Source organism: Numenius arquata, chromosome 9 (assembly GCF_964106895.1).
Source record: "Numenius arquata chromosome 9, bNumArq3.hap1.1, whole genome shotgun sequence".
Taxonomy (NCBI): domain Eukaryota; kingdom Metazoa; phylum Chordata; class Aves; order Charadriiformes; family Scolopacidae; genus Numenius; species Numenius arquata.
This window is the reverse complement of record NC_133584.1, coordinates 10412559-10427351: the sequence shown is the minus strand read 5'-3', so window position 1 is coordinate 10427351 and position 14793 is coordinate 10412559. Positions and strand designations below refer to the sequence as shown.

General features: G+C 48.7%; 1 protein-coding gene across 1 annotated transcript; it reads right to left on the bottom strand.

Annotated features, from left to right (window-relative positions):
• Positions 1–5609: 5609 nt before the first annotated feature.
• On the bottom strand, positions 5610–14793 carry MINDY4B (MINDY family member 4B). Its single transcript, XM_074153566.1, has 12 exons — positions 14687–14793; positions 14400–14427; positions 13623–13769; positions 11935–12054; positions 10558–10649; positions 9684–9849; positions 9166–9231; positions 8549–8619; positions 7672–7744; positions 7175–7318; positions 6906–7143; positions 5610–5752 (listed from the first exon to the last, which is right to left on the bottom strand). Exons 1-12 carry the CDS (start codon positions 14791–14793, stop codon positions 5610–5612), a joined length of 1395 nt encoding a protein of 464 aa, XP_074009667.1.

Here is a 14793-nt window from a genome sequence, read left to right as displayed (position 1 = left end):
TGGTCTGGAGTGTGGGGTGCCCTGAGAGGGTGGTTGGGAGGGTGCAAAGGGTATCTCCCCTCAGGGGCTGCACCTCACGTCTTGGTGCGTGGGATAGTGACACCCACCAGCGTGGGTGCGTGATGACTGTGGGACTGAACTGGGTAACCGAGGTGACACCTGCAAATGTGAGTGTGCATTAGGAGAGCTGGGCACAGGCCGATGCGATTCTTACAGGGGGAGTTGTAGCCGTAAAAAATGTGAAAAAGAACAATAGGAGATGTTTTTGAGCTTTTTAAAAATGTGATTTAGAATGAGATATTTTCTTAGTTCTGGTTTTACATGTGGGGACCAGAGAAGGAAAGAAGTTGGGCTGTTTTCATTCTCCAGATAAGACTGAGGGAAAAAAACGTGATAGTTTAAATATCTTGTGTTTCAGTCACACTGAAGGCACTGAAGTCTCAGGACAGAAATCTTCCAAGATCACTTTTCTCTTATAGCAAGATTGAAGAAGAAAGAAGAGCGTTTGCTTGTTGGTGGCAGAGTCATTGTTAAATAGGCATATTTGTATATAGGCATATTGTTCAATATTCATCTGGCCCCTGTGGTGTCATGGCTCTCCTTGCTCAGGGAGATGCAATTCTCCCCTGTTTTGTACAAAATCCCACCTCGGTGCCCCTGTGCAGCACATCCAACCAGGGTGACCAGAAACGCGCTCCGTCATACGAGGTTATTTCCCCTGTCAGCAAAATGGGCAAGTTTTTCTCACATACATTATTTTCCCAAGGGTTCTTCCTTGCAATTTGGCTCCGAGGCTTCTTGTCCTTAAATAAGCAATACTTTCTTCTGAGATATGAGCGATTTTAACGCTCACTAAAGTGGTGTTGTTATCAAAGATCCTTTGGGATGTGCAGCTGTGTGACTCATCCTTGACTCCAGGCCTCACAAAATTTTCAATTAAGGCACTCTGTACTCAACTTTCATTAAAAGGAAGGTGCCTCATTACCTGAAGTCTGATTTTTTTCTCGTGTTTGTGAAGTTCCATTAAACCTTGCAAGATGGAACAGGCCAAGAAGTGAGAAAAAAATCCTTTTGTATCCAGTTCTCCTGACAGCGCTTTACAGGTTGTTTTCCTTTGGTGTTTTGAGAAATCATTCGATAACGCGCAGTGCACTCGGCCGTAATGAAAAAGTCTTGCACTTTATAAAGTACAAATTAACAGGATTGTACTATGGACTTCCCCAGGAAGGTTTTCACCTGAGAAGTTTTCACGAGGAAAGCACAAATGGGAACAAGCACCTGAATTCTTGCTGGATTTTTATCGGAACTGAGCACTGCAGTGAATGAAGCCTCCCGCGGCTGGCTCTCCATGAGCCCTAGAAGTTAGATGGCACTGAGGAAATACTTGTGAGTTACACTGGGTGATTTAAAAAAAATAATAAAAATCACTGTCAAAGAATGACAGTATTTTGGCATCTTGGAATGCAATTATGCTTCAAATCCTCACCGATGGCTTGCCAAACCAGTTCCAATCAGAACTGAATTCTCAACAGAAAGCCAAACTCTTGATAACTAACTGCTGCTGCTGCAAAAACAAAAAAGTTTAATAGATTCAGACACTGTGTAATTGAGATGTTTGTCCCATTTTCCCTAAAATTACATGGCCATACGATATATAGACTATAAAAGGCTACAGAGTTATTAAGATTTTGAGAAATTTCCCTCTATCTTTTTTATCTATAGGTTATATCAAAACAAAACAGAGAAGTGGGTCGTAAAAGGTGTTGAGAAACTTTGCCATAGGCATATGAGTGTGTCCTTTGAGATTAGAGAATCAGAGTTAATAGGCCCTGAGATTCTAGTCTCCATCCTGGAGTGCTGAGCCCTTTTCCCCCTTGATCCCACGGCCTGGTGTGAAAACAAGGCCAGAATAGTCCTGTGGTCTTGGAGAAGACCTCTCACTTGGTTTGTGGTTTCTTATGTATTCTGTGGTATAGGGAAGAGGAAAAATAAGAGCCTTTTTTTTCGACTGGAAATAGACTGGAACAGTGTAGAGGTTTGTACAAATAAAATGTGTTTTTTCTGTGCTTTTAATAATACAGGGTAATTTAAAAATATGTTATTTAAGCTATATATATATAATAATTTTTTTTTAAATGTCAGAATGTGACTATCCTACTTTTTTTTAGCAGCCCCGATGACTCCTTTAAAATAAATAAATAATGTACAAAATAGTACTTAGAAGGTTGGTGTCTGGTTTAAAGGACTCTGAATAGAGTCCATTTCTTCTGCTTGGGGTAAGTGGGAAAGCACAGGTCAGACTCTGGGCTGGTGGAGGAAGCGCCAGAGAGGTGTGGGGCTGCCACTGGCTGTCCCAGTTATTGACAGACTAATGCAAACACGGCTCTCTGGAGATAACTGGGAGGGCACTGGGAGGGCCAGGAGGCTGCCGTACTCGCACATCCACGTGGGGAAGAGCTGACCCTTCCCTGCCTGCTGGGGAAGTTAGCGGAATTTATCTCAGGGGGTAATGTGTGGTCTCAAAAGCCTTTCCACCCCACCGATCCCTTTCCTTCCTTAGAGGTAAAAACCTGCAGCGTGTTCGTGAGCTGCCGGAGGCTCTGATACTTGTTTCCTCCTTGAGACTGGCTGATGCAAGGTGGCAAAACATGGCATGGGTTTTATTTGTGTGTGTCAGGATTTGTTTCTTGCATTCCTTGCCAAGACTTTAAACTGTTTCTCAGCTAGCCCCCGATCCCCCCAAATATTCCTGTGTTTGAGTGCATGACAGCACCCAGGAGCTTCTGTGGGATGCGTGTGCAGTTTTGCAAGGTTTATTTGTCTTCTGCAAAGAAATTTCCAGACTAGAAGTGAAAAGCTGCAGCTGTCGTCCCTGTCACAAAGACAGAGCTTTCTGAGGTGCCAGAGCTGCTAAACTCCCCCATCCCTCACCTGTTTTTTTTTTCAGACAAGTCTGTCCAATAGCCAGGTTGTGTCATTATTGCTTCTTGTTTTTAAAACATCCATAAGCGTGATGTTGCCTCGCAGAAATGAGCAAGGGCTTAGTTCTCACTGAGGGAAATTAGCAGCTTAAATTTAGCCCTGCACGGCAAGAAGGTTATGAAAAGAGATGAAGACATGGGGGCAGAAAGATGAAAGCCCGAGGGAGGCGGTGAGGGCGTGTGTTCCTGCAGTCTGGTGCCGCTCAGTTTCTGTTCCCTTTTCTGTCTGTAGCGTCAGGCGGGTGTTTGCTGCACCTGGGTTTGTGACTGGGACGGGGAGCAGTGGGGCGTGGGTGAGCGAGAGCCAAGGTGGCAGACGGGGCACCCCGGGGACGATGATGTGACCGAAGGGACGGGCAACCCTGCTCCTGAAGCCCCATTCCCCGGCCTTTGCTGGTGGTCAGAGTGGCTGGTGTGGTCACAGATGGGCACGGACTGGGCACAGACCCGGGGTTCCCTCTGCAGTGTGAGCAGGAGCTGGTGCAGGCAGGGCCAGAGACGCTGACTGTCCCCATGGCTTGTCGGGAGCAAGGGGAAGGACCGACGCTGCCGCTTTGCGTGGAAAACAGCTCTAGAAGGCTGGTCTTTCATAGAATCACAGAATTGTTTAGGTTGGAAAAGACCTTTAAGATCATCGAGTCCAACCGTTGACCCAGCACTGCCAAGTTACCACTAAACCATGTCCCTCCACGCCACATCTTTTAAACGCCTCCAGGGATGATGACTCCACCAGTTCCCTGGACAGCCTGTTCCAATGCTTGACAATGCCTTCGGTGAAGAAATTTTTCCTGATATCTTGGGTAAAATCCAAATATGCACTACTGATGTTCTCTAGAAGTAAGATGTTAGCAGGTCTGCTCTTCACAATCTCCTGCAAATTGCGAAATGATTTTGTTGTTTCATTTCATTCGATATGCTTTATGCCAACACCAAGTGCAATTATGTGGATAAGCTAGATTGATACTGATGTTGCTGCAGCTTGGGCTGAAATACCCTGAGGACCTTATTGACCTTTCTTCAGTTGTTTTTGCACCCTTTTATCTCCACAGTAACCCGTTCAGCTGTTATACGGCATACATAGAGCCTTGCAATATACTGCCTTGTGCTGGCTGAGCGAGCTTCGTTAGCATTTACCGCACAGTTTCATTCATTCATTATTAATTCATTATTTGCATAAGCGCATGCCGGCATTCCCCAGTTAAAATAGGTGCTGTCTTGCAGTGTCTTGTTGCAAGTGGGCTCTCCTCCATTCCCTTCTCCCCGGCCCCGACTCACAGCCCCCTGGGCAGCTCTGGGTGTTGTTGGGTGGGCAGCGTGGCCTTCCCAGTCTGGCAGGAGGTTTCAGTGGGGAGGGGGCACAGCGTGCCCTCCTGCCTGTCCCCTGCCAGCACCCTCTGGCTCTGGCTTTTGCTGGCAGCTTGGTGGCTGGTGCTGGGTGCTGCCATCTTGCCGATGCCCCCAGGTTTTGGGTACTCCCAGCCCTGCCCCAGGTCCTTCCACGTGGCGCCTGTGCCTGGGTGGTGGTGGCACGCCTGTCATGGTGTCACCGGGGCTGTGAGCAGCTGGGGACTGCGGTGCTTCGGCTGACCCACAGCTCTGCAGTGGGGATGGCACGTGCTCAGGGGAGCTCTGAATTGAGCAGAAATTGAAGAAGGGGGGCAATGACAAGTGCGGATGCCGCATCAGCTTGCTCACCAGCGGGCTCCTGGCTCCGACCAGGCTGAATCTCAGGCTGGTTGTGACCACTACTACTTCTTCTTCTTTTTGGTTTGGTTTTTTTTTTTTTTTTTTTGTAAAATCCAAATAATTTAAACCAAACTTCTGGATCACTTGCAGAAAGGTTTATTGTTCTCAGTAGAGTTGTCATTAGCAACACACCTTTTGGTATGACTAATAGATCTTTTTTGGATGATGTCTATTAAAAAGGAAGTGGGAAGTGGTTAATGCAAGTGAGGAGCGATGTGCCCTGCCCGAGCTTGCCAGGCTGCTGCAGGGTGCCAGGAGTGCTCAGAGTCAGTAAAATCACTGAATTCACAGCAAGGAGCACCTTCTTTTGCCCCAGTTCCCATGTATGAGCTGTACTTCCCCGCTGGTGAGCGGGACGCAGGGTAGCTCCGTGAGCCAACCTGGCCAGAGTTCACGCTCGAGCTGTCACTGAAAGCAGGAGAGAGACCCAGTTGCAGAAGTCACAGCTGCAGAGAGCTGGGAGGAAACCTGACTCGTTGAAAACAGCTAAATTAGGTGCGCACGCTGGATTAAATAAATTAGATGTACACGGTATTGTCAGTGCTCGATATTGATTTCGCTTCCACTGCAGTTTTAAGAGACACCTTGATTTCTTTAACATCTCTGCCTGGCACGGGAGGAAAGAAAATTGCCACCTTCTTTCCTTTTCTGCCAGCTGTCGTGGGAAGCAGAGGAACCTGCATCCAACCAGCTGGAAAATGTGTGCAGTGAGGCACCGTCGCTAGCGACCGTTCCTCACCGGCACAGGCTTCGCAGTGGGTGTGACACCTTGGCAAACAGGGCTCAGGGTGCCAAAGGCTGTTTTCTTGGTGAAGGCGTTTTTTCTCCTGCAGACTGTGGTGTTTGGTGCGGTCAGTGGCGAGCAGGGAATGCTGAGACTCCTCAGAAGAAGGGCTCTGTCCCATTCCAGCTTACAGTTGCTCCTGCCCACTTGGTCCTGATGGCCATCTCCAAGGGAGGACGCCTCTTCCCTGGGCTGCTTGGGTCTTCACGTGGGTCCTCTTCCCAGGGATGCGAATGAGTGTCTGAAAAGGAAACGCAGTTAAAAAAAAGTCTGAATCCCCTCCTCAAAAAGGTTTTAAAAAGGAGGGAGCTTAGAATGATGCCGACTTGGCCTCCCTGGGCTGGTGGGGCCTGCCCCCCACACTTCATAGCCCCCCACCTTGGGAAATTCAGGTGCTATAAATGCAGCTCTCGCTCCTCATGACGTATGTGTGCATATTGTTTTTCTGAACAGATGCACATCCTCTTTTGTGGCCATGTGGCATATCATGACCGTGAATCTCAATTCACCCTTCTTTCCTGCAAATTTAGCCTTTAATGTGGTGTTTTCAAGTTTCTTTCTTTACTTTGAATGCTGTAGTGAACAGGGAGCAAGGAAAAGGGGCTGGGCATTCAGAAAGCGAAAGTAAGCTGTGAATGTGGCACAGAGATACAAGAAACTCGCCTCTTAAGCACCCAGCCTGGTTCTCAACCCATTTGATGCTACGAGGAGCAGTTCATTGCTCCTGGTGTGGATTTAAAACTTGAGAGGGACCACGAGGGCCCCAGTGGCACCTGGCTGCTGGGCGGGAAAATACCGACTTAAGTCTAAGTTAGATGCTGAAAGCGTGCTGTTAGCCCATCCTGCATCCCAGCACTGCTGCCTTAGAAATAGGTTTATTCAAAATTTTTAATTAATCATGAAACGATTCTGCTTCCTGTTGCATTTAAACTTTGCAGTTATGGGAACATTCTCTCCTAGGATTTGTCCCATGGGAGGGGTGGGTTTCCCTTCTCCTGCTAGTTGTTCTGGGACACTTAGTTATTAAGGCATTCCTACTGGGATGATGGGGGCTTAATAGCAACGGAGGGTGAAACACTGGCCCAGGTTGCCCAGAGAAGCTGTGGCTGCCCCATCCCTGGAGGTGTTCACGTCCAGGCTGGATGGGGCTTTGAGCAACCTGGTCTAGTGGGAGGTGTCCCTGCCCATGGGAAGGGGGTTGGAACTAGATGGTCTTTTAGGTCCCTTGCAACCCAAATCATTCTATGATATAGTTATATATATATATAAATATATTAAACATTTAATTGTATGTGTAAGTAGACACACCTAGCTATGCACATATACAGCTCTACACGTGGTCTGTACATGACACCCACACCTCCCGTCGTGCCCCGGTGAGCTCGGGTAAGTACCTATCGTTAGATGGGCTGTTTTCGTCTGCTCCCACTGCCCATTGTAGAAGTACAGGTGGAAAACTCTCTCCGTTTTCCAGTCAGAGAGGAGCTGGCTGTCGGTGCTGAAGAGGACGCCATGCCTGCCAGAGATGCTGCACAGCCAGATGGGCAGCTGGGGTGTCCTCAGCTCATGGCACACCTGGGAGAGGGGAGACAACATGTCCAGCGGGGCTGGCTCTGCCCCGAAGCCACTGCGCTGAGGGGCACGGGGTCCTGCCAGCGCTCACCTGCCGCTCCACCTGTGCCCTGTCCCAGCACAGGTAGCCCACCGGGCCACGCCGCCGCCACGTCTCACTGCCATGACCCAGCTCCTGGCCACCATTGAGCTCCCGCGGGCTGGCCCGGCCCGTCAGGAGGAGGCTGAGCATGGCCTGCGGGGAAACAGCCCACCATCACCCCCCGGCACCAGGGCAATAGCCCTCTGCAACACGGCCCCTGGGGTCCCACTCCCAGGTCTGCTGTGCCTGTCAGGAGCAGAGGGACACCAGGCTACCTCTGGCATTATTATTATTATTATTAATTATTATTATTGTTGTCATCATCATCGTCATCATCATCACTGTCCGGTTTTTAAATGGACAGTCATGATTAAAATTTGCAAAGTATTTTTCTGTGGCCTTATACTTTTTTTCCCATCAGCTTAACAAGTGAGAATTTTTTCCTAAATCAAATGTGGGCATAATAAAAAAGGAAAACCTGAGAAATTAGGCTAATCTACCTGTACCTGTGTACAGGTGATGTTTCCAAAACTGATGTTTAACAGGGGACTTGCCATGCTGTCTAAATCTTCTTGGACCCTGTAGGAGCAAGCACAAAGTGTTACGGTAGCATTCTTTTTGGTGCCCGGAGGGATCACTGTACATCACTGTCTGATTAACAGGGAGAAATTCCATAGACTTGTTTCTTTCTCTTTGCTGCCAGCACAGCAGTTCCATGCTCAGCTGGAGCTCTTGCACTTCAGATCTGTTCCTATCAAAATTCAAATTTAGGGTGAGATTCTGACCCCCTGCAGCCAGAGCTGGGATTTCCCTGGGTGCAGTTACTGCTGAAAGGTTTCAAATACCCCGGGCATAGCCCAAGCGCAGCTATTTCATGTGGCGGTGCGATTTCTTGCTAAATAGCTGTCATAGTGTCATGTTAGTATGAATCATGTTTCATATTGGTATAACTATTCTTCTGTACCTTTCTGAAGCATCTTTATTCAAACCTAGTTTCACCAAGTTTAGAAAGACCCTATCGGTTACCTCTGCCAGCACAGCCACCCTGGCAGAATTCTTCCATGCTTAAATAAACTTCTTGTGATTTTCCTGTTTAAGTTTAATTGGCTGTGACAGTGATTATTGCTGTCCGTGGGATCACTCCTGTTTTTATATCGTGTGTTATTTCAGCTGTGTATGCAAGAAGGCTTCTCTCTCTGCTGCCCCTCCCGCCTGCTCCAGGGCGTGCAGGCAGGTACTTGGCATGTACAGCATCCCTACCCATAAACCACAGTCAGCAGGGCAGCATCTGCCTCTTGGACGCTTGCTTCTCCACATTCGACTAAGAACGGACATTTAGGTAAAACAAGGAAAAGACCAGTTCAGAAGAAAAATGAAATATACCTTTCCAGTGTCCTAGAGAAAAGTAAACTGTATAAAAACAGGATCACTCCATGACTTCCTTCGCCTTTGAACTGGAAAAAGGAAATAAGCAATCACAGAAAAGGAATTATGGCAGGTATATGATGTTTAATTAAAACAATTGCTCTGCTTAAATACAACCTTAGGTGAGTATGTTGAGCCAAACAAATAAGGTGTTATTCTGGGAAGATTTTGTAGCTAATTTTGTTGAGTCAGATCAGGTGAAAAAAGGAAGAAGAAACGTCTGGTTATTGGCTAAGCTGGTTTTGTAGACTTTTTTTCCCCCCAGATTTTTGCTAAAGTTGCACGGAACGGTATTTTATATTTGAGTAATAGACAAAATGCTGCCCCTGTTTACCCAGTGTTTGTGGCCTGAGAGTGCTGACATTGGTGGGTAAAGTCCCGGGAGTTTTAGTGGGAGCAGGATCGTTTCCTGTAGGAAAGGTTAGAAATGGTCCATGAACTGACCATAGGTTAACAGTCTGGATGTCCTGCTGAAGGCAATACTGTTGATCTCCATAAGGTCCACTTTTGAATGGGAAATAAGATGTAAGCAAGCAACAAAATAACTCAGAACAAATCAAATATCCCATACTTACACAGTTTATATGGTCAAAGATGAACTCCTGAGCTGCTGCTTTCTCAAAGAACTCAAACAGCTGGATCTGTCGGGCACGAGCACAGCGGAAAATGTGGTAAAGGAGACATTCATTATACCAAAGCTGAGAATTTTAATTCAATGTTTCCTTTAGACAAATGAAAGAATAATGCAAGAGTCTACTCTGCCCCTTCCTAAACCGAGGAGTTCCACTTTATACAAAGAGTTAGAGGAACAGATTTACATTAATGCTTTCTCCTGCTCCTTTTTGCAGGAGAAGAAAGACCAGCTTTTAATGAAAAGGAATGGCAGCCTCTGGACTCACCTAACGCCTCTACAAGGAGGCAGAAGTGTCCTACAGGCTGCGGCTGGAATGTGGGTCTAAAGTGCTCGCAGTTTGTGGTGTGCCGTAAGTTAGGGAACAGGTTTATCAGATTTCATGTTTCTTATCTTTAAAAATTTCGGCCCAAAGGTGTCTTTGAAGAAAATCCTGTTTGCAGAGGACATTTTTGTACTCACTCTTTCCGTGAAGCTGTCGGGTCTGTAGTCTCCGCTCGGCATGAGATGGAGGGTTGGGGTGAGGAGGCAGATCACGGCTCTCCCACCTCCTCCTGCTGCCCACAGGGTGTCTGCCAGGGCCGCAGCCAGTGCCTCCCCTTGCTCCCGCCGGCTTGTCCTGCACAGCCTGCGGGGCAGGAAACAGGGGCTGGGGCAGGGATGCCAGGGGAAACCCTGCTGAGGGTCCGTCCCTGGGGATACTGAGAGCCCCCCCCAGCCCTGAGCCTGAACCTGGCTGTGAAACGGGCCCCTTCCTAGCCAGGGCTGGATGGGACCCCCGAGGTCCTGCACCACCTGCGTGAGCTGGTGACCAGGAGGACTCTGCAGCTGTGACAAGCGGGGCTGCAAAGCGGCACGGGGATTTGTGCAGGAGGCAGCTACGCATCGAGCTGTGCCCTTCTTCCTTGGCATTTAGCTTTGTGCGTGGTGCCATCACTGCTGCTGGTGCAGACGTGCTTCCCATGCGCTGAGAGTGGCGTGTCTGCCGTGGGGACTTTCATTCCCGCGGGGACTGCCACCTGGGTGTCCCCACACCAGGGGCTGAGCCCTGCCTTTCTGCTTTCCCAGTGCAACTGGGGCAGGCTGAGACCATGGTGGCAGGGAGTGGGACAAGGGAGCAACTGCCACCGTTACAAAACCAAACATTTTGGTAGGAAAAAGCCTTGGCTGGGAGTCAGACAAAGCTTGTCTCCTGGGTGCAAATCCCCACCTGTCGCTTCGAACCTGAACCTGGGTCTAGTTCAGTTAAACCTAGAGACTGCCAATAGTCTGTCTTAGTCCTAATAACGCTAGGAAATAGTTTCTGTGTGTCCCGGGGGAAGGCTCAGCTTCTTACCTTTCCAGGTGAGTATATTCTGTGTTTCTTATGAAGAGCAGGTATTTAATGATGTGCGCTTGTACAGCCATCAGAATAGCTCTTGTTCCCCCCTAGAAACAGAAAGACAACACTTTCCAGTGCTAAGGAGCCCAAACTAGCACGTGCGCTGTCGCTCTCCTGGAAATCCAGTCCCTGGCTAGTCTGAGCCGTCCTGCTGTCAGTACAGGAGGGTAATTTTTCTTTTCTCCCTGGGAATTCAGGAGCGCTCCCGACAGCTTCTGAGATAAATGGAAAAGTAAATTGAAAAAGACCTTATGTTCCTAAAACCAAGAAGCTTTCACGCAAGAAAAGACTCCGGGGTGGGCCTGGTTCACGGGGAGGGGAGGTCCCAGGTGGGGGTCCCTGCCTTGCGGCACTGCAGCCACAGGGAAGGGCTCCCAGCTCCAGATACCATGCATGCCTAGAAGCACCATGGCTTGGTTCTTCTCTCCTCCAGCCATGCAGCAAAGGGACTGGGGTCTGGAGGCAGCATGGGGCTGATGTGGGGCCGTGCACGAGGGTGACCGTGCCCAGCTCCTAGCTGTGCTGGCTGCACTCGTCAGGGCTGTCATCTCTGCAGATGACTCAGAGACTTTCACCTGCATCTGTAAAAAACACTTTAGTCTGCTGGCAGGTTAAAGGCAGTTGCAATTTTAAGTGTATATCTTGGTCTTCTTCTTTTTGGGGGGAAGTATTATGATGGTAAATAAGAAAGAAGAAAATCTCCCTCTTTCAGCAAATGAAAATGCAGGTAAATTCACCTATTTGGTTTCCAGGTGGGGCAGTAAGAAGAAGGTAACTCTAATTCCTAAAAAAGAAAAGGGCAAGTACCTCTTACTTGTGCCCACCTACAACAACCTGCTGCTTCTCTCTTGAGCCTTCACCTTGGAAGCATTTAATACCGTGGCATTTAAAGTTTGTGTCTGCAGTGTGCTGCTGGATCAGGACAGTTCATCTCACCTCCTCCACTTCGCTCAGGAGAGCTGTGGAGCATGGCTGGGGCTGGAAGCCGCTGCAATCAGCCCTGTGGAGAGAGCTCAGCCGGGCAGGGGTGCAGGTGTGCAGAGAGTGAGGTGCGGGTGTGCAGAGTGTGGGATGCAGGGGTGCAGAGTGTGGGATGCGGGTGGGGGATGCAGGGGAACAGAACGTGGGATGCAGGCATGCAGAGCGTGGGGTGCTGCCGTGGGATGCAGAGAATGGGGAGCAGACGTGCACCACCGAGGTACCCAGTGCTGGCTGCCAGCTCCCACAAGTGGCTGAGATGCTGGGGAGATGGTACCCAGCACTGGCTACCAGCTCCCACAAGTGGCTGAGGTGCTGGGGAGATGGTGCCCATCGCTGCACCGAACCATTTACCTTTTCTGCCTCTAAAGCATAGGCCAGGTCAGAATACGGCTCGCGAAACCTGAAGTACGCTTGTGCCCATTCGCAGCTGAAGAGGTGGGATGTGTTTCCAAACAGCAGCTTTCGCAGCCCCTGTAGAGGAGGAGAAAGACAGGCTGGGCTGGGCTCCCTTCACATCCTAGCATCAGGAAGGATCTGTAATGTCAGAGAGGTCTCGGGTACGGGTTCAGCCTGTGTGCTTGCAGCCAGAGCAGCGTAAAATCATCTAGCAAGAATCAGGCCCCATAATTTCAAAGCAAAGGTGATGTTTGTGGTTTATGTAGTGACTTCACTCAGTATTTACCCACTCCTGTGAAGTACAGCTGCAGTGTGTAAATAATTTACATCCGGATACGCTACACCTTTTCGGGGAAGACCTGGGCAAGGCACTTGCCTTCATCAGTGGCACCTCTGGGGACAGAATTAGACATCTGTGTTTGCCCCTGCAAACCCCCTGTAAAGTGGCTGTGTAGCCGTGGCCGGGGTGGCGCAGTGCTGGTGGGAAGCAGAGCAGGGTTTGTCTGTGGCCCCCCTCGGAGAGCAGACACAGCCAGCGCTGAGCAGGTCCCGGTCCAGAATGTGGCCAGGCACGCACAGCCAGCTTGTGGGTTGGCAGCTGAATTAAAAGAGAAAGTTCAAAAATTCATGTGGTTTCCACCTAAAATAGATGTGCTTGTAGTCTCTGATGATATCGGTGAGTTCCATTTATGGTAACTTTCAACACAAGCATATGGCAGCAAGGGCAGGCGGTGCCGTTCATGGGCAGGTGATGGCCCCATGATGTACCCTCATGCTGAGTGGCCAGGGGGGTGAACCTGCCTCCTGGCCTACCCCTGCACCACCCTGAGAATCTGGGCACTGCCTGGGCCCACCTGGAACCTTTTCCGAATTAATTCTGGTGAATGATGTATTCGCTGAGCCAAGTAAACTAAACATATGTCATGGCTCTTCCCATTAAAAAGTGCTCGCCACTGATCTGGGTGATTTGTGCGAGCGGGTGATGAGCTGGAGAGGGCGGATTCCTGTGAAGCTGACAGTAAGTGCGGTTGTGTATCTAAATCTCCTCAGGATTGGAGGTTTTCCGATGTGTGTTCAGTAAGGCAGCCCTGGCTAGGCTGTCACCTCTGGTATTAAGCCCTTGGGCTTCTCATTAGGTTTGTGATGAAGTGACAGGGGACCGGTTTGGTGTGGGAGGTCACGGGTAGTAAGGTCGGCACTGGCCCATTTTGCCGTCTCCTGCAAAAACCCCCTGAGCTTCTGGCGAAGGCTCTTCACAGGGGCAGGGGCAGCAGCACCCATGAGCGGTGCTCTTAAACCCGGGTAATTGGGTAAGAGTAGAAATATCTTGCTGATCTCCTCTGTTCTGAGGCTATTCCCTAGGAAAGCACCAAAGAGCGGGGAAACATTACACTTTGTCATTTGACCTATTATCTAATGAGAATTATAGTATGTCAGTTTTAAGGTTGCGTTGCAACCATGTTCTTTAAAAGTCTTGTAAATAAATCATGACGATGATACACTTCTGTTCCAGCTAACAGAAGGCTGAAGGCTGCAGCCCAGCAATACGCTGAGCCTCCTGGGACGCCAGGTAAGGCTCCCGAGTCTCTTTCTGTTAACGAGATTAAATTACCACTCATGCTTAATTCAGCAGGCCTGCTCACCATTGCCATTTCCAAGGAGATGGGTCGGCCACCTGTGTCCGGCGGGACCAGGAGGGGCTTGGGGATGGCGGTGGGGGGCAGAGGTGGCTGCGGCCCCGTGGGGTCTCCATCTCCAGGTAGTCCATTGCTGCTGCTGCCCTGGCCCGGCTGGACAGAGAGAGGGGCAGACGGGGCATCGTCCCACGGTGCTGCCTGGTGTGTGCTGACAGTTACTCCCCCGACACCCAGTATTCCCAGTGGGGTGGGCAAAACAACCTGCGGTGAGCTTCCAGAGGGGCAGGGAGGCAGGATACTGGTGGCTGGGGGGCACTGGCATGTTAGAGTTCCAGTTTTTTCCGAACTTTACAAATACGACCCTACAAGCTAATGATTGGAGTATAAAGTAGTGTTGTGTTTGTCTGAATTACAGGGAATAAACTTCAGTGCTTTTCAACCTAAAAACACAGCAGGTTTTCCAAATACTTGTGTTTTAGAGATCTTAATTTGTTATCCTTTTTTTCCTGTGTTCTAAATCTGACCATGAAAACTGTTACTTTTAGACAGAAAGGTTAATTTATGTCGGACTACTCTGCCACTTTGATTTAGATCAGGAAGGCATTCCTTTAAAATATCTGAAGAAAATGCATGTTCCCTAAAGGAGGAGCTTAAGAAATAAAGACAGACTGTCTGCTGTGCTGCATATATAGATGTGTGATTTCCTCAATGTGCTAAATTGGTGGAACAGTTGGAAAAACCACTAGACAAATAGCAAATGTTACATTTTAGAGAAACAGTTACCTGATGAGTTGAATTGCTGATTTCCAAACTGAAAAGTGAAAAATAAAATACAAATTAAAAAACCCACACAACAGAGGCATTGCTAATTTAAGAAGAAACAGGAGACCAGCCAGAAAAGAACCCCAAAAGAAAGGAAGGGTAAAAGCTATAGTACTTACATTATTGAGTACACGAAGACCTTTTTCCGTGGTCACATAAGTATTGTAATAAAACATAACTTAACAAATTATATTAAAAAAACCACCTGGAATTAAAAACATGATAATGAAGCAGAATAAAAATCTTACCCACGGAAACTAAAAATTTCTCTCCATTTGTTGAGATCTGAAATTTTGCTGGTGATCTCCTCTAGCTCTGTCCGTGGCAGGGTGGGCTCAGCCTCCCGGTCCCCCAT